Consider the following 19,206-nt stretch of genomic DNA (forward strand, 5'->3'; position numbering starts at 1 on the left):
TATTATGCTATCTGTGCTCAAGAGACTAAAACTTGAAGAAAACTTCAAATGGATTGTCAAGAGCTTCTAAAGTTTCATTAACTGTTGTTGGTAAACATATTATCATATGGATGCAAACTTGTCCCGTGTGTCTGCTGCTTAAAGTATAATTAAAAGCAAGTGAACATAAACCGGAAGTCTTATTTATATTCTACTCAGATTTTTTTAACTGTTTGAGCAAAATTCCAACATGCTTTCCTACCAGGAATGAAATTTTAAAACACAGACGATTTAAATGTAAAAGTTGAAACGCCTGTGTTTGCCATGGGAAACTTGATCTGTGTTGAAACATTGAAATTTAGAAATGTTAATACAATAGCTAAATATATATCTAATTTTTTGAAGGTGGCAATCCTTATTCCTTTTCGGAATCGCCATGAGCATCTTCCAATTTTTTTCCGTCACCTGATACCTATGTTGCAGAAGCAGCGGCTGGAGTTTGCCTTCTATGTTGTTGAACAGGTAACAGCATTTTCTTGGAAAGTTACTTTTGAAGATTCCCTGCTAAAGGAGATTTGGTATTTTTAATAAGGTTTGGATGAATCCAGTATTTAAAAATTACTGCTGTTCTAATCCTTTGAATGAAAAAGGAAAGTTCAGCTCCATTCCTCAGTTTAAGCAATGGCCAGACACATATTGCTTTTCTTCAAATATGGGCTGATATTTCATAGCTGATAACATGTCCTCTTTGAATCTATTGTGTTTGTATGTATACAAGGACAAAAAGATGGGTCTGCATCTGACTAGCCACGGGTCAATAATGGTGTTCTTCAGTGCTCAATTAGAGGGCCAGTTCTTTTCAGCATATTTATCAACAATCTGGATGCAGGAGTTGAATGCAACATTAGCAGATTTGCTGATGATAACAAACTGGGAGGTGCTATTGTCTCTCTAGGGGTGGAATGCCTTGCAGAGGGATCTAGGTAGGTTGGAGCATTGGACAATGATTAATTTAACACATCAAAAGGCTGGATTCTGCACCTAGGATGGATTAAAGCTGGGCACAAGTATAAACTGGGAAAAGAGTGGCTGGAGAGCAGTGATGCAGAAAGGGACCTGAGCCTGCTCATCAGCAGCAGGCTCAGTGTGAGTCAGCAGTGTGCCCTGGCTGCCAGGAGGTCAAACCACACCCTGGAGTGTGTGGAAACACAGCAGATCTAGTCAGTCAAATGAGATGATTATCCCACTGTATTCAGCATTGTTGTGGCCTCCCCTTGAGGACTCTGTACAGTTCTGGGCCCCACAGTTCACGAAGGATGTGAAAGTCCTTGAATGCCTCCAGAGGAGGAAAGTAACAAAGCTGGGGACAGGGCTGGAAGCATGTCCTGTGAGGAGCGGCTAAGGACTCTGGGCTTGTCTAGCTTGGAGAAAAGGAGGTTGAGGGGTGGCTTCATTGCTCTCTATAGCTTCCTGAGGAGGAGAAGGGAGGTGCTGATCTCTTCTCTCTGGGATCCAGTGACAGGACACATGGGAATGGCTGAAAGGTGATAGCAGCTTATTTCCAACTGAGATAGCCTATTCTATTCTAGTTGATTTTTTCAACAAGAAACAAAGTGTAGTGTTTCTTTCTTAGTTCATATCACTATTTCTTTAACTTGTAATTTCATGCTATTTTTATCCAAACCACCCATGTTTTGATACTTCAGAGTTACTAGTGCTATAAGTTGCTAGCGCTGTTATGTTTTGTGTAAAAGGGGAGAACAATGCAGTTGATGTATTTGGTTCTAGCCAGGGCTATTTCTCTGCTTAGCTAGAGGAATAACAGCTATCTTTGTCAATGTTTGGTTTTTTTTTTGTGTGTGTATGTGTTGTAGAGAATTTATTTCTCATAGTATTGAAATTTTGTCTATTTCTTCTTGATTCTTGCAATGTCTCCTTTGTTTTCTGTTTGAAGACAGGTACGCAACCTTTTAACCGTGCAATGCTGTTTAATGTTGGCTTCAAAGAGGCTATGAAAGATGCTGTCTGGGACTGCATAATATTTCACGATGTGGATCACTTACCTGAAAATGACCGAAATTATTATGGATGTGGAGAAATGCCACGCCATTTTGCAGCAAAGCTGGACAAATACATGTACATGTAAGTAATTAGCTTTATTCTTGTTTTTTAAAGACCCAGAAACATTCTTAAAGTGTGTATGAATTTTGTGACAGTATATGCAGTGGGTGAAACCAATAAAACAGCCTCCTACTACATATATATATATATGTAGTTATTAAAGGAATATTTAAGTTTAGCATCTACATTTGATATGTTGTTAATTTTAAGATATTTATTATTTTCAGTGTTAAACTTGTTGCAGTGAGGTTGACTGTATTCAAGTCCATGTATGTCAAAGGGGAAAAACTTAACTTGCTTATTAGGAATCTTCCCTGTCAACACGAGTTTTTCAGTGTTTGTTAACAAAAATGAGATAATATTCAGCAAAATATTACAGGAAAAATGTCTTAATTTCCTTATGAATATACAAGTTATTTCTGCTTTATACTGGTTTTTAAATGGGAGATTTTCTTACTGCTAGGACACTTAATATTTTGTATTTAGTCCTGTTGTAATTTGATGAATATAGTTGGTCCAGCTGTTTTGTTATTTTTCTACACTTCTGCCATTTATTAATGATGTTCCACTTGCTTTTTAACACTCTGCTATCTCATGACACTCTTCCAGTCACTTCATATAAAGCTGTAGCTTATTGCTTGTTAGATGTATGTATTTGCCATCCTGAAAATTTATTTGTTTTTTTTATTTTATTTTATTTATCAACTTGGGAACTTGGTCAACCTGACAGATCAAAAGCAATGCACTGAAAACATGACAGTGTTTGGTCTTCAGTTTATCAGTCAATTGGCAGTCAAACCTGTAAAGATTTTATACATATTGAAAAATATCTAAATTAAACATTAAAAATGTATTTACATAATAACTTATGTATTGATATATAAATTTCTAAAATTTATAAAATGTCAAAATAAAGTTTTACAAAATGTGTTTATGAAAATAAATGTATGCAGTAATGCATTTTTCTTAAATATAAAAACAAATACATATTTATGTATATATACAAAAAGTGCTTGTGCAACACACACACACATACATATATACATACATATGAATATAAAGCTCAAACAGTTCCATTAACTGTCATACTTTGGTTGTTTTTATTTTTGGTTGATGGGTTGGTTTTGGATTGTTGATGGGTTTTTTTGTTGGTTGGGACCTTTTGGGAGGGGGGTGTATGTTTTGGTTTTAGGGAGTGGGGTGTCTCAGATTTTAGAGCACCTGCTATTTTATTTGAGTAGGGATACCCATAGTAACAATCTTCCCTGAAAACTGTTAAGATTTGATTGAATCCTGTGTTTCCACAGAAGTCAGAAATTACATGACTGTGTATTTCTTTTTCTTTCCCCTTGCATTCTGGAGTTATTTGTCCTTCAGTGTGGCAATTGTGTCCTAAGCAATGGTAAATCTTTTTGTAGATAGTCCTAACTTCTTGAAGGTTCCAGGTTTGGAAGTGTCTCCTGAGAAATATGTTTGATTACTTTTATTTGATGAAATTGTGTGCTTTTTCTGTAAAGATGAGCACACATTACTGTGGCAGCTTCTAGGTTAAGGATACAAGTCAATATTAATGGAAGTAAATATAGATAATTTTTTTTATTTTTTTTTTTTTTAGATTGGAAATGTTTTGAGAACTGGAAGTCACATTGCCTGAGCCTTAGTATGTTATGTTATATAGCTATAGTGTCTGTTCGTGTTGGCCAACTGCTTATTACTTAATCATAGAATCACAGTGTGGTTTGGGTTGTAAGGGACCTTAACAATCATCTAGTTCCATGACCCCTGCCACGGGCAGGGACACCTTCCACTAGATCAGGTTGCTCAAAGCCTTGTCCAACCTGGCCTTGGGCTCTTCCAGGGATAAGACAGCCACAACTTCTGTGGGAAACCAGTTCTAATGTCTTACCACCTTTGTAGTGAATAATGTTTTCCTAATGTCAGCTAAAAGCCATTATCCCTTGTCCTATCACTCCATGCCCTTGTAAAAAGTCCCTCTCCAGATTTCTTGTAGGTTTAATACTATGTGTTAGGAAATACTGTATGCTTACTGACAAAAAAACAAAACAAAACAACCAACCATAAAACCCCCACAAACCCCAAACTAAACCAACTTGCCTATAGATCCTTTTGATTCAAAAGTTCTAAAACCTGGAAAATTGTTTCTCAAGTATGCTTTTCCCTGTGGTTACATATATACTGTTAAACTGTTCCCCTTGAGTTTTAACAGTTCTGTAGGATGTAGTTACGAGTTAAAATTACTGGATTGATGCATTACTAATTGTAATTTTTTCAGTTGATAGAAGAGGATGTCTTTGTGGTTTGTTTTTTTTTTTGTTTGTTGGTTTTTTTTTTTTTGTGTTTTTTTTTCCCAGTCAAATGGTGTTGAAATACAATAGTTTGAGGGTTTAACTTAACACTTCAGCTATGGGTCTAAATCAGCCATCTGAAATGTGTGGTAGATTTCTGTTTCATGGTACTAATGTGAGCTAGTTTAAGAGTAGCTTGTATGCAAATCAGACACTACTACAAATATTTTGTTCAACTTCCATATATCTTACTTAATGTCAGCTATCTGTGAGCCAGTTTTGCTTAGTAAATGCATTCATCATCTGTTCATGCCTTAGCTTGGGGTTCTTGTGTTCTTGAAAGGTGTTGCTCAAAGAGAGGGTTACCTATCTAAGTTCAGCTAATAATACAGAATTTGTGTTTTGTTTTCAGTCTTCCATACAATGAGTTCTTCGGTGGTGTAAGTGGCCTGACAGTAGAGCAATTCAGGAAAATCAATGGGTTTCCAAATGCCTTTTGGGGATGGGGTGGAGAAGATGATGATCTTTGGAACAGGTGAGTGTTCAGTGCTTACGTCTTTCTCATTGTTCTGTACAATCCACTCTTTGAGAGCTATTAGGTGTTGGGATTTTTTTTCTGTCAGATGTTACCTTTTTAAAATTTGTTTTAGATGAACAAATTCTAACACTTCTAAAGAGTTCACTTTAAAAATATCAGAATATACCATTAGAAGAGATAAGTATGATGTTCTTTTTTTCTTGGCGTTGGCTTTTAAGAGTGACATCTTGTAACAAATAACAGAGTTAACAGTAGATACCAGTATTAAGCATTTATTCTTATTCCTTCTAGTCTCCTATGCACTGTGTTTTGATTTTAATTTCCATCTCTCTTGCTGCTGGCATTATGGAATACCATCCCACAGACATGAAGAGTAAGCGTGAGGAGCAGTGTTGGAGACAGAGGCTAATTTGTGACTATATTGATATTCACAAATTGGACAATGGACAGCAATTATTGCTAACTGCTCACAGTAAACAAGTGTAAAATGTTCCGGTTGAGCTGTTGAAACCTAGTAACTGCATAAGTTTATATGTAAAGAGATATTTTAAAGGAAGAGTTTATAGGTTTTTATTCTTTTTTCCTGACTATTTTAATATTTTTATGCAGTTGTGCTTTAAGAACAAAGCAGAAATACTAAATATGAAATAATAATAGTTATAATTATTACTATTATTTCACACTTCATTGTTTTTTGCCAGTTTTTGTAGTTGTTGGGTTAAGAGTGTTTTGGTATTTTAGGGAGAGGATGTCAGTGAATGCAAAGACTAGCTTTAAAAGATTTGATGCACATTTTTCACTTTTGTTGTAACTTTTAAAACTGTCTCTGATACACTTCAGAAAAATGTTTATGTATTGTACCACAGGGTTCACTATGCTGGATACAATGTAACAAGACCAGAAGGAGATTTAGGGAAATACAAATCCATTCCTCATCATCACAGAGGTGAAGTCCAGTTTTTAGGACGGTAAGGGAAAAGGAAAACTGTTCAAATGCTAGAGCTAAAGACGTAAAACTTGTCTTGCTCATGTATAAATCTTCCACACATACAAATAAACAGTCAGTGCTTATCAGCATTATTCCATCTTTAATGCTAAACTTTGTGTTTTCTTAAACACAGTTTGCTGTTCAGATATTTCTTATTTAACCATGAGAGAGACTAAGTTTGTGTGTCAGAAGGTATTAATCATCGTAATCTTTGATGCAGAATGCTACTGTTCCTTAATATTTTGGGCATTAGTGCTGGCGGGGCTCCATTAGCTGGTTAATTTGGATATTCTGCAAAAGAAAGCAGTGCATCTAGGGAAAATCACTCCTGCATGAAAACAGGCTTTAAAATGCCTCAAGGATTGGTTTCTTACATCATATTCATTCTTTTCTGAGCTACTTTCTTTTCATTTCCTGCTTATATTGACATGAACATTTTCTTCTGGGTTTTCTTTCTTTTGCTACAAAGATGCAAAAGCCACTTTACTTGGCCGGTAGGTTCTGGCTGCTCTACCTTGAAATAGCAAATAGAATGCAGCAACTGAGCTACACCTAAAAATTAGTATGTGAAAAGCAAGATAAAGGGCTGTTTTCAGCTAATTAGAAGTACTGCTCAGTTCTGTTAACGAGGGTGTTCTTTTCTGGGAGCATCTTTTTTTTTCTGTTTTATTCACAAACTAAAAAAAAAAAAAAAACCCAAACAAAAAATGACATGTACAATAGACATGAATAAATATCTGATATGGAATTAAAATCATATATATGTAAGCTGGGGAAGGGGAACTCTGGGGTTTTTTTTAGTCACCTCAAATTTGCAAATGCAGGAGCCTCAAGAATGACATGAAGAACAATTCCAACTTTTAAGCATATAATGCTGAACAGTGACGGTTCCTAGATATTCTCTGAGCTCTATAGTTGAGCGAAAGAACATGAAGAAATTGAATGTTCTTTAAAAATCAGTTTTGTTTAGGACCATTAAAAGTACACATATTGAATTCCTTCTTTGTTTTTTAGTCTTAATGTTAACTTGTATATGTGAATATAAAATATCATTGTATTAAAAAAAACAGAAAGTGTCTTCTTTGAAAGCTTAGGTAGGCAATTTTGTAATTTCAAGGGCTGAGAGGTAGTTTCATAATTTAAAGCATATTTCAGAATTAAATGAATGTTACAGTATCATGTCTAACATCAGTTGAATTGTCTTGCAAGTTTCTCATGTTTTCTTCTTCCAATTCCCTCTGCAGATATAAACTTCTGAGGTATTCCAGAGAACGTCAGTATATTGATGGGTTGAACAATTTAATATATACTCCTAAAATACTTGTCAGTAGATTATACAAAAATATAACTGTTAATCTCATACCAGAACTTGCTCCTGTTAGAGACTATTGATGAAAGTGGAATGACAAGCTACCCTACCAGAATAAACTTTTAACACTGGAAGCTACTAACAGACACTGTAAAACAAAACAAAACCAACAAGCAGCATCTTAGAATTAGAGATTTTTGACCATTTGATAATGCATATTAGCCATGAGAAGTGATTGTATGTACCATGCATTTTGTTCAAAAAGGAAAGGCAGCAGCTACCACTCAGATGTTTACAGCATGAGACTACTGTTCAAGCCTTCATTCTTCATATTCTCTATCTTAACTACTCAACTAAATAAACTGCAGAAAACAGACTTGTAGCTTTTCTGGAAGTAGGGACAGAGGCCTCTTCCAGGAATTTTTTATACTAAACTGCCTTCCCCCCCCCCCCCATATTTAAATGAATGCTTTTGTTTCTTTTTAAAATGTGTTTTGTAAATATGTGATGTAAATGAATGTGTGTACATTGCTTTTAAATTGCTCAATATTTTATGCTTCAGTATGTATTTGAGTGTGTTCTTGTTTGAATTCTATAGGAATGTTTTTATTAGCATGAAAGAACAAGTGTAAAATGTAAGTATGCTTAAAAAAAGGTTATACCTTATGTGAAATGAAGGAAATATTAATTGTTGGCCAGCTATGACTGTAAACTGTTATACTAGTTTTGAGCTCTAGGCCTCCTGCATATCTGTATAGAAAAATCAATTTCGTATATGAACGTGCTAGAAAGAAAGCTTTTAATTTTATTTATTGCCAGCAAAATTGTATAATACCCTGCCTGCCATCTAAATGCTATTTATATGCATATTGCATGTGTATCACAGAAAATCTTGCAGTTGTTGAGTTTTATGATCTACAGGAACTGTTTCCAAGTGTGCCACTAGTGTCAATGTCAGGGATTTTAATGCCTAAAACAGTGTGTCTGGGTGCATACAGTATTTTGGTATTGTTCTTTTTTTTTTTTTTTTTTTTTTTTTTAAAGAAGAGTCCTAGTAAACAGCACTTTTATTACTCCAAAATCAGAAGAGCCAAAAATGTGTCTTCATTGGAAGAATATTTAATTTAGATTTTTAAGAAAATAGTAAAACATAGTTCTAATAGTTCTAACGCTTGTATTGTGGGATTTTCAGAGCCACGGTGTTGGTCACACTGCTCCGCTGCTGATGATGTGATGACCTAAGCGGAACTGAAAGCTGGCCAAATCCAAGTGCTTTTTAAAATTCCACTCATAATATATTAATCAATATAGCTATTTAAGGGCCTATTCTGGTAGAGTGCTGAGTGCTTCTATGATGCACTGAGTATCCTCAAGTCGATGACTTTCAATGAGATTGAGGTTGCACAGTCCAACTAAGGATTGGTCCTTTGTGTTTCTCTATTTTTTTGTGGTGTTGTATGTATAACTAGCCCCTTGCCTTGGCTTATAATGCAAAACGTATCTTCTTATTTTCTGTTTCCTTGTAATGTTATGCTACCTAAAAGTATCCCATTGCTAAGCATTATTATCTTTTTCCAATATTTTTTTACATCCCTTGTTAATACTAAGAAAAAGGACTGGATCATTTATTTTCTATGTTAATGCAAAGATATTGACCAAGATCTACTAAGCTGTTTTGTTTGTCACAGTTACTCAGCTCTTTAGGAACCAAAGACTGACTTCTGCTCCCATGAAGAATGGAAAGCAGTATATAATAAGGATTGTTTATCCATAGAGTGTTCTGTAAGAGTGTTGACAAAGAATATTAACTTTAACTCATTACTATGTGTGTTGGTTTCCTGAATTGCTACCACAGATGGTGTGGTGCTTTGTATATTTGAGTTTGTTTGCCATAAACACCTTTTATTTTTTGACATCCCAGCAGCAAATTTTGCCCTTAGCCATTCTTCAGTAAAGTTATGAGCTTAGTTGTAGGCATCCCAAATATTTAGTAGAAATGTGATGATTTAAGTAGTTGAGAACAGTTGTAAGGGATATTTTAAACCATACTGGAATTACCTTGAAATCTACCAGTTAATCTAGTACCTTGAAATCTACCAGTTAATCTAGTAAGTTTTAGGAATGATGTAATGCAATAAAAATAACGTAAGAGCATAAAGTGAACAAAACATCCTTCAAAAGCATGCTTAAGTGGTTTTATCACTTTCTGATACATTTTTCTATAACTGAGTGTATAGAATATCCTGAAGCATCTAGATAAAGGTGAGATAATACACTGTATGAACAATTATATCTTCAAAATAAAACTAGTCTTACTTTATAGCAGACTAATACAATTCTTTCAGGACTGTTGAATAAATTTTTAAATCCCTGATGTAATTTGAAGTGATTTCTGGTTTTCCGTATTAGTTCACCTACAGTTTAACACCTATGGTTATGAAACATCCTTCGGTACTGTAGGTCTGTACTGTTTTCTGAAGCATGCTTTTGTGCCCATTTGTTAGGCATTCTGTGAAATTACTGTGCAATCTTTAAAAATTCTAAAGCGTATATATGTATATATACATACTATATTACACATATGCTATGGCTGAGCTAATATAACTTTACAGGTCCAAGTGATTAATCGTGTATGGTCTCAAAAAAATGTGATTTAAACCAGTATGTGAATGGATTATGACATATAGCTGAGTTCCTAAAATGTTTTCAATTCGATGCTCCAAAGTGATAGATGTTAAATTATGAATTGTTAACCAACATTCTTCTCTAAATACCTTTTATCACTTTGCTGGGAGCTTCTAAAAGTTGCCATGTTAAATTACATCAAAATAGTGTTTGTATACTACCTGCTTGAACTCAGTACTATTCTGTAGTGAATTTTAACATAGACAGTGCCTTCAAACAAAATAAATGTGATGCAGAACTATGAGTTGTGCACATTCCTTTTGATATTTTCATGGTTCTTGTAAAATGTAGAGAGAAGCCGATCACATTGCCTTTTGCATTGCTTTCAAGGCAAATTAAGCATGTCTTCCCTTCAAGGAGTGAGCATGGAGGGAGAAGAAAGAGGGAGTATTTTACAAGACCCTGAAGGTGTTGCAAATTAACAAGTAAAAATGTTACAGAAACACTAACAGTGGAATCTGGTTGATACGCTGTTGTACTCTTCAGTCCATTTGCTGTATTACAAATTAAAGGAGAATATATAGAATAAAATCAATTTTGCAATAGACAGTATATGGAAAAGCAAGTGCAAAATGTCCTTTTTCTCGGATCTTGCCAGTCTATTTTTCTATCATTATGTTTACTAATGACTTTGTTGTAGTGGGTAACTAATGAGCCAGTTATTTAAAAATATTAAAACGATCCATTGTATATCAGCAAGAGGAAGTGTACTTAAGATTATTTTATTTGTAGAGGTGTGTAAGATAGTCTTAATGAACAATGCACTAAAACAAATGCTGGGAATTTCCTGTGTACTATCATAGTTTTGTTTTTTTTGTTGTTGTTCATGCAAATGTTTGTACTTTTTTATCATTGTCTTTTATGAAATATAATGTTCTAAAGATTGTGTTGGCTTGTTTATTCTGAGGTTCTGTGGAGAACTATCTTCTTTGAGTTTTATTTATAGACAAAGAACTCATTATTCTAGTGCTCAGTCCCTTGAAGTAACAACAAAAGGAACACCTGGCCAGCAGACATATCAGGTTAGGCAGTGATGGGATCAAGCCATAGGCTAACAAATTGGTTTCCCTTTACTGGTATTTATATGCATTCAGCTTCTGGTTTTATTAGGATAAATGACTCATGCTTTTCCAGTGGCTCTCCTAATGGCTCTCTAAGTATTTCTGTTTAGGAATAATCTTCCTTATTACAAGAATGGGAAATAGCAGTATTCATCCCTATTTCTCCTGACATTAAACAGGGAGCTGCTTTTCTCAGGAATCATCAGTTATCCTTGTTTTTCTTTGTATCTTATAGCTATTACAAAAGTGTCTGATGGTTAGAGGTATGCAAGTAATTTTTGGGAGTACTTTATCTGGGGTCAAAGGTATTTGCAGAATTTTATGAAAGTACACATATAAACTTATTAAGTATGTTTGATGTATGTACTTTTCTGCAGCACTGGATATGGACTCTTCTTGAAAGAATCACCAGTTACAATATATTGGAAAGCAGGAAAGAAGGCATTTTAAGTATGTGTAACATCCTTAATTGATATTCTACTTTGCTGTCTCTTTTAAGCTGCTTTTGCTTCTATATCTTAAAAATCAGAATCTGGTGATTATGTGGCATCCTGATGATTATGTGGCATCCCATGCAACTTCATCTATTGTGGACTTCAGTGATAAAGTGTAGATGATGGTAGGTGGTAGATTGTGTTTCCTGTGGACTTGCTTTTCATGAGACCCCTTTCAGGTGCGTTTTGTCCTCTTCCTTTGCAAGAAGGAGTATAGTTAATTAACTTCATGGAAGACCTTGATTTATTCTTAGTGTCTCAGTAATGGAGTTTCAGTACATTTTTTTCTAAGCTTAATGTGTTTTTTCAAACCCTAAATTTTTATTCAGAAGAACAATACTTACAGAATACAGAAATAAAAGACTACTTTTATTCAGAAGAGTATTTGAAAACAAAATTAATACATATTTCTCCTAAAATTAACAAAGTGAGAAAACAAGTAATTTACTGTTGATACAGTCAGAAACTAAGTTCTTACCATTGATGGAATCTTTAATTTACACCTCTAAATTGCCATCCTTAATATTTGCTTCTATTCCACTGGCTCACTAACTACTGCTGTAGTTGAGTAAGAAAAGGGACTGAGGAGAACAACAATGGAGTAATGTCGATAACTACCATCATTAGCTGTAAACACCATCTGGAAAAAGAAAAAAAACATACAAGATAAATGAGAAGTGATCTCTAGCTATGAGCCTATATGGAACCATTGTAATCATTTTATCTAACCTCTCACAAAACTTTGAAAAGACCTTCTCTTGTGACTTGATCACAGTGATTGGTGACTGCCTGTCACACAGTTTTTCCATGTTAAATATCATAGAATCATAGAACCATAGAATAGTTAGGGTTGGAAAGGACCTTAAGATCATCAAGTTCCAACCCCCCTGCCATGGGCAGGGACACCTCGCCCTAAACCATATTACCCAAGGCCTCGTCCAACCTAGCCTTGAACACTGCCAGGGATGAAGCATTCACAACCTCCCTGGACAACCTATTCCAGTGCCTCACTACCCTAACAGGAAAGAATTTCCTCCTTATGTCCAATCTAAACTTCCCCTGTTTAAGTTTTAACCCATTATCCCTTGTCCTACCACTACAGTCCCTAATGAAGAGTCCACCCCCAGCATCCCTATAGGCCCCCTTCAGATACTGGAAGGCTGCTATGAGGTCTCCACACAGCCTTCTCTTCTCCAGGCTGAACAGCCCCAACTTTCTCTAGCTTTTCCTAAAAGCATCCCTGTCACATATATTATTTAAAATTTCATCAAATATATTTATTATCTAAATAAGGGTTTCCTTGTTGGTACTCACAAATGGTTCCTTACTGAACCCATTGACTGTCTTTATTAAAAATGGAAAAATAAAAAAAGGCATTCTTTCAAGTATTTGAAGTATTTGACTGTTTTTGTTGCTCTTATGAAGTCCTGAGCTTTGAGGAACGGAATTAAACATAGTGCTACAGTCACTATCATCAGGCTAAAATATGAAGCAATTAGTTTTTTTACATATCCAGTAGATAGAGAAGGACTGCATTAGTCCTTTGGCCACAACAAGGTAATAACATTATATATGAATGATTTATAATCGTCCTTTTAACATCTTTCCCAGCGTATGTCCTATACTTTGATTTCTCCTTTTACATAGCCATTTATTTGTGTGAGATGATGGGTGTCAACTTTTAAAATAGTCTGATAATTCTGTGGTGCACAGCTTCTGCTCCTTTCAACATTAATAAAAAAGATAAATATGAAACAACCAGTGAACTGAGCAAAACATGATGTTCCCCACTGAGGCATATTTTTAAGAAAGGAGCTCTTGCACTCTGGATTAAATTTATTTCTAGTCTGGAATATAGATTTAAGCATCTTGATGTATAATAAATGTATTACATGCTGTAAATCTTTCATCTTGCCTCTTTTCCTTTAGTTATCACAGAAGGCAAGACTAGCCAGCGTTAACCTTCATTGTTTAGAATATCATTTCTCATCTGTTTCAGGGAGGCAGAAACAAAATTTAATCCAGGGGCTTGCTACCTTTTTTTCAAGGAGATGAGGAATGGCTGTTTGGACAGCAGTTGCAAACTGTATGGCTGGTGGTGTTCACTGGTTCGTCACAATCCAGTAAACAATACAGGGCTGCAGCTGCTACTGAAAGCTTATATGAAAGGGCTGACACTGTGGAGGGGAAGGGGAGAGCCCCCATGGAGTCCCTAACCCTGTAGCTGGCCTCAGTTGGTACCTCGTTTAGACCACCTTCTCTAACCAGTCTATCCCATGCAAACTAAAAAGGCCTGTTATACTTATTATTTTTTTTAACTGAGGATCCAAGCATCCAGAATGCATTCCATACTTCCATTATCTTTAAAAATCTAAATTATAAACTTTGCCCACAGCTGTGAAACTTCTGGATCCAAAAGGCAGAAAAATTCTTTTCCCAGGAGTCTTAACAGAATACTTCACCTGTTGTTTTCCCTTAGGTGTCTAGAGTAGAAAGAATCACAGACTTAAGTAGAGATAGAAGGATGGAAAGCCTGTTTGAAAGTAGCGCATCTAAGATCTGATTGAGACTTATGGGGAAGCTAGTAATTACGTTCTCTCCTGAGTATGTTAAAAAGCTTTGAGGCTATAAAGTGTTAATGCAGAAACACTTTAAAGTGAAAAGAAAGCTCAACATTCAGTTACTAATTGAAGCCTAGACAGGTAAAGGATCTGTATTCTCTGCAGCTAAAGTACAGGAGAAAATGAATACTTACATCAGCATGGTGATGGAAGGGGTTCAAGCCCAGACTCTTCCAATAAGAGGCTGTGTCAAGCTCTATCTTGTACAACCCTGCTACAAATTGTTCCTTAGTAGTGAGTTCATGGAGCCTGCCGTTGTCATTGGTTTGTCTGTGATGACAGAAGAATGCACTTTTATATTTTGGTTGAAACCCCAAGAATGCAGTTCTTAGCAATTGAATTTGAGTGATGTTGTGTAGCTTAAGTAATATAACAAATACTTCTATTGGTCTGGAATGGCTTATGTCCATCTATATTACGGATGCTTCAGAGCTTATCCTGGCATTTGTTATTTCCACCATTGCCACAGCAGATGGCTACCTGCCATGTCACTACTCTGCAAGGTTTGAGGGTGAGCCAGAAGTTGACATTATTGTTCATAGACTCTTGGCAGAGTCTTGGAGTTAATTAAATTTAGCCACTCAGAGGGAAAACTTCGCCACTGTTGTAAGCAGTGCAGGAGCTCTATGGTGCACTTACTGTGCAAGTAAGTAGGGTCAGCTCTTGATTTTTCTGTTCTTATTTAGATGTATTGAGCATAAATTTTTCTCTACAGTTGGCTATTTGAAATTTGAAGTCTACTATTTGAAATTACAGTAGGTCAGCCAACATAGCCTTATGGAATTCCCTGTTGTCTGTATTGATCAGTTGATTTTCCGTCCTTGGCAAATAGATGGTTTTGTTTTATTTGAAGATGCTATCAATGCTATCCAAGGCCGTAGTTCTGCCTTGAAATGATGGACCTTTGAACACCTTTGAACACCAACCAATTTAGGGATCCAGAACCAATACTGACAAATGTCTCTTAAACGTGTCTCTTGGTCGAAACCTATTTCTGTGAAATAGATTATGTAATACTAGGTTTTTGATTGGGTAGGTTATCCATTGCTAGTGTCCGATTTTAGTAGTCACAAACCACTGTTTTGTGTTCTGGCTGCCACATCATTTCTGAACATATTTTATTCAAATTGCATGTAGAGAAAAATTAAGAATTTAATGTTTTTGATATCATTGTCCAATGCATTACTTAAGATTTGTGCTTTAACATAGTGTGTGAGTCATAGAATAGCGCTTGTAACTTCTAAGTTGCTCTGCAGTCAGTTGTCAGATTTTTTTTATCCCTTTGAATGTCTCTATTTTTGTAGGTTGATCATTATTAGATAAATGTCCTTTTTTTTAATAAGCTTTTTCAGCTAAACCCAAACGTATCTTTAACTGAGAATAGTTATTTCAGAATCTCCTGTTAAAATTCATAGAATCATAGAATAGTTAGGGTTGGAAAGGACCTTAAGATCATCAAGTTCCAACCCCCCTGCCATGGGCAGGGACACCTCGCTCTAAACCATATCACCCAAGGCCTCGTCCAACCTGGCCTTGAACACTGCCGGGGATGGAGCATTCACAACCTCCTTGGGCAACCTATTCCAGTGGCTCATCACCCTAACAGGAAAGAATTTCCTCCTTATGTCCAATCTAAACTTCCCCTATTTAGATTCAATTATTTACAAATTAACAAGGCTGCAGCGGTCGATTTAGTATTATCACAATCTTTACACAACTTATCTTAAGGTTACTTTGTTATTTGTTTCAAACGTTAAGGATGTTTTTATGGCTTTAGTCATCATCCAGCTGTTCAGCCCAGTATCTTTATATGAAGCCTGTAAGCTCAGAGTTGAATGAAGATAAACTAAACACCCTCTTAATGGAAGATTTCATGTATTTCCAGTGACAGAATATGTGTGAAGCTATCTGCTCCCTTGAGGAATGGAAGGTGATTTAAGTAGGACAATGTGAATAGATTGTTCTTCCCCACCTTGTACAAATATGTGTGGCCTTCACCATAGCTGTTTTTCAGGGTCACATATGAGAGCACTGTTGTTTCTGCCAGCCCACTGCTTTATAACACCAAAGAGACACTTGCATACAGTTTCTCATGGACTGTCTACAAATGCATCTGGAATCCCAGTATTTAAATTCCTGCACTATGTCAGCTTTAGCCCTTATGAGCCATATCTCTTTTTTAGGTAAACAGAGTGTTAACAGGCATGGAGTGACTTTGCAACTATCTTGAGGAAGTAAGTGTGGAAGTAGGATGTTGTTTATTTAATAAAGAATGTTCATTCTATGTAACCTCTATGATTTTTTTTTCAATTTGTTTTCCAATTACATTTTGAGTAAAATTGCTTTTGAGTTTTAAAAGTGTATATACTAAAATGTAGGGCAATTAAAAAAAAATTTACCTACATATGAAATTCTGCAATTGCTTTTTTTTTTTTTTTTTTTAATACGTGGCAACATTTAAGTATCTGGGGGATTATTTTTCTTGTTTTAAATGTAATTTCTTTTCTGTTGGGAGGAGATGAGGAAGCTTTATTGCCAGATTTTCTCTTTTGGCTGATTCCTTGTTCTTGAATTAAAGGTGGCTATCAAATACAAGGTTGTATATGTTCAAAACAGTTTCATGTTTTCTTTCTAAAGCTATGATGTTGATTAAACAAAAAATCCATTTAGAAAGAAGGAAAATAGCCAGTAAAGGTAGGATACTCAACCAGAGTCTTAGTTCAAAAAAAGAAAAGAATCTGCCTGATTCTTCTGGTGACAATGCAGCAGTTCATTGTTGGGTATTAAAAAGTAATATAATCCTTTGTAATGAAATTGAAGAGAAGTGATGATTGAATTAAAGGGTATTTTAGAATATTTTATTGGGCTCATAGTAATTATAAAAACATTATAAAACCATTTTAGTAGTTGAAACTGTAGTACAGTTGAAAGACAGCAGCAAATTTGTTCAATAGTAAGTTACTTTCCTCTGAATAAAGAAAAAAGCATGTTAGAGAATGTGAAGCTGGTTTTTCAACTATTTGGCCTCTTCCCATTGCCTTTCCCTTCTTTCACTCACTATTTTGGTATTACTTACTTTGAGTTTAACAGTTCCCAAGATCCATCTGCAGCTTCTTTATATAACTTAACTGGAACATTTGGAGCTGGACTTCCTCGGACTGAATCCAGAATTTTTATAAAAAGAGGATGCTTGGAGTCAGCAGAGTCCTTCAGAGAGGAAGAGAGAATTGTTGTATTGTAAGAAGGGTTCTCAGTGGTGTGTAATAAAGCAGTAAGCACTGTTATTCCTCAGATCTATAGAGTATACCGTATTTTCCTGAACAAGAACACTGTGTACTGCACAAATGTAGCCTAAAGCATTCTGGGGGCTGGATACTGGGTGGAACTAGGAAGAAAGATGTCAGGAGCTGTCAGGAGTGCTGTTATGTGCATTGGGGAGGCACTGCGGCTCTATATGAGTACACACTTGTGTTTTCTATTTGCACGGCTTAAGTACACATCATCTCCAGCATGAAGCTGTAACTAGATTGTGACCTCAACAGGAAATAATTAAATCACCAAAAGTAGTAGGAATGTTTAGAAATCTGTCAACTCTTTATTTTGGAGTGGTAATTCAAGCACAGCTTTCTGCATTTGAGAGCCCATGATGTCTTGTTACCATGGAGTTATCTTCATTCTCCTGTGAACTTGAAAAGCACCACATAAGAAGCCGCTCCTTATGTTGTACCAGATTTGTCACCCCCTGGCAGTTGTGCAGGGATCGGAGAAGAAAACCTTCCCTCCAAGATGGGATGGCTCTATTTTCACTCCCAGCATGTTAATCACAAGCAGTGGTTATGCCTTTATGTTTTACCTACTCAAAAGTGGGGTTGAATCAGGACTTTGACCTTCCATTACCTAAGTCTGTAGTTGAAAAGTGAGAAAATAGAGCTTTGTGGAAGGTGCTAATCAGCGATGATCTCAGAATAGCAATCTTTGATCTCCATTTAATCATTGCAAAATAAATTGTGATGTAGCTGTTAAAAACTAAGAGCCCTCTCTTACGTTCCCTCTTACAGTCTGTGATCTACTGAGTGTCCCACCAGCCAGGACCCCTGCCCTATATCAAACCAGTGTATCTGCACGTACCTATACTACCTGTATTCCCAGACTTCTCACATTCCCTGTCTGGAATGCAGAGGCTCCTCACTAGTATTCTACAGCATTGGCAAGCTCAGGCTCTAATTCCACTGCTTATTTTCCTGTCTTTTATACCCTGGGATCTCAATGGAAGTCTGCTTCCTCACGAAGGTTGGTCAGGTATTTATTTTCCCAAAGATCAGAGTGGGAGAGGAAGAACGAGTAGGAGGGGAGACAGACAAGTCAATTTTAGAACAATTTCAGGCTGAAGTGCATGTCTCTGGCTTGCCTTGCTGGAATAACTGAGCCCTCTGGAAGTGTGATCTTGGGTTTGGCTCTGTTCTTTGCTTGCATCAATGAGTGTTGAGATCTCTTCTTGCATGCTTGGGATAGAACTGTAGTGGGTAGAGCAGAAAGGGAGAGGACTAGAGAAGTCATTTCCCCAGCATGGGTCTCACCAGAAGAAATTAAATCCCTCACAACAGGATTTTGGTTATTGTGTTATAAGGGCTGTTAGTTTCTTTTCAACAGGCCCAAGGCTTTTGTGTAGTGAATAAGGTATTTTTTTCTTTTCAAGTCTCACATTATTTTTGATGTAGCTGAGTCTAATGACAAGTGCTGCTTCTGTAACCTTCTCACTAGTCACTAGCAGAGGGGAAAGAAGGACCAGAAAAAGAGCAGTAGGAGAGAACCACAGCTGGTGAAATCAAAAGAATGGCAGTAAAATAAGATAATCTATTTTTCATTTATAAGAATTAAAGTATATATAAAAAACAGAAAATCTGGGACTACATAATATGAAGGACCTCAATCCTGAGACACTTACCGGTGGTGCAGCTTCGGAGACAAATGCCAGGCCAGCTAAGAAAATGAGAACTACAGAATGAAAAGCCATTTTGCCTACCCCTAGGAAGTCTCAGTGTCAAGCAAGTAGAAACTGTTGGGATCTCTGATTTTTATATCAAGGCCTCTAAACTGAGGCTAC

General features: G+C 36.0%; 2 protein-coding genes across 2 annotated transcripts in view; one reads left to right on the forward strand and one right to left on the reverse strand.

Moving 5' to 3' along the window:
* B4GALT6 (beta-1,4-galactosyltransferase 6) overlaps window positions 1-8,269 on the forward strand; it is a 32,436-nt gene extending 24,167 nt beyond the window's left edge. The window contains exons 5-9 of the mRNA XM_061354902.1: window positions 385-501; window positions 1,934-2,121; window positions 4,819-4,941; window positions 5,811-5,912; window positions 7,177-8,269. Of these exons, the coding sequence (XP_061210886.1) occupies window positions 385-501; window positions 1,934-2,121; window positions 4,819-4,941; window positions 5,811-5,912; window positions 7,177-7,324 (678 nt within the window). The 3' untranslated portion in view covers window positions 7,325-8,269. The remainder of the gene's footprint in view (window positions 1-384; window positions 502-1,933; window positions 2,122-4,818; window positions 4,942-5,810; window positions 5,913-7,176) is intronic.
* Window positions 8,270-11,780: 3,511 nt separating this feature from the next.
* Window positions 11,781-19,206, reverse strand: LOC133212987 (transthyretin-like). Its single transcript, XM_061354904.1, has 4 exons — window positions 19,048-19,206; window positions 17,179-17,309; window positions 14,237-14,372; window positions 11,781-12,121 (listed from the first exon to the last, which is right to left on the reverse strand). The coding sequence occupies exons 1-4, from the start codon at window positions 19,114-19,116 to the stop codon at window positions 12,014-12,016; spliced, it is 444 nt and encodes a 147-aa protein (XP_061210888.1). The 5' UTR covers window positions 19,117-19,206; the 3' UTR covers window positions 11,781-12,013.

The sequence above is a fragment of the Neopsephotus bourkii genome, unplaced genomic scaffold (assembly GCF_033783945.1).
Source record: "Neopsephotus bourkii isolate Nb327-2 ecotype Australia unplaced genomic scaffold, CSIRO-AGI_Nbou_v1 NB_753, whole genome shotgun sequence".
Taxonomy (NCBI): domain Eukaryota; kingdom Metazoa; phylum Chordata; class Aves; order Psittaciformes; family Psittacidae; genus Neopsephotus; species Neopsephotus bourkii.

Bases quoted from the DNA above. Each gene is read 5' to 3' on its own strand.
- LOC133212987 (XM_061354904.1), bottom strand. From the start codon at position 19,116: ATGGCTTTTCATTCTGTAGTTCTCATTTTCTTAGCTGGCCTGGCATTT. The intron at 17,310-19,047 runs GTAAGTGTCTCA...TCCTCTCTGAAG, and splicing joins TCTCCGAAGCTGCACCACCG to GACTCTGCTGACTCCAAGCA. The intron at 14,373-17,178 runs GTAAGTAATACC...CTGTCATCACAG, and splicing joins TGGGAACTGTTAAACTCAAA to ACAAACCAATGACAACGGCA.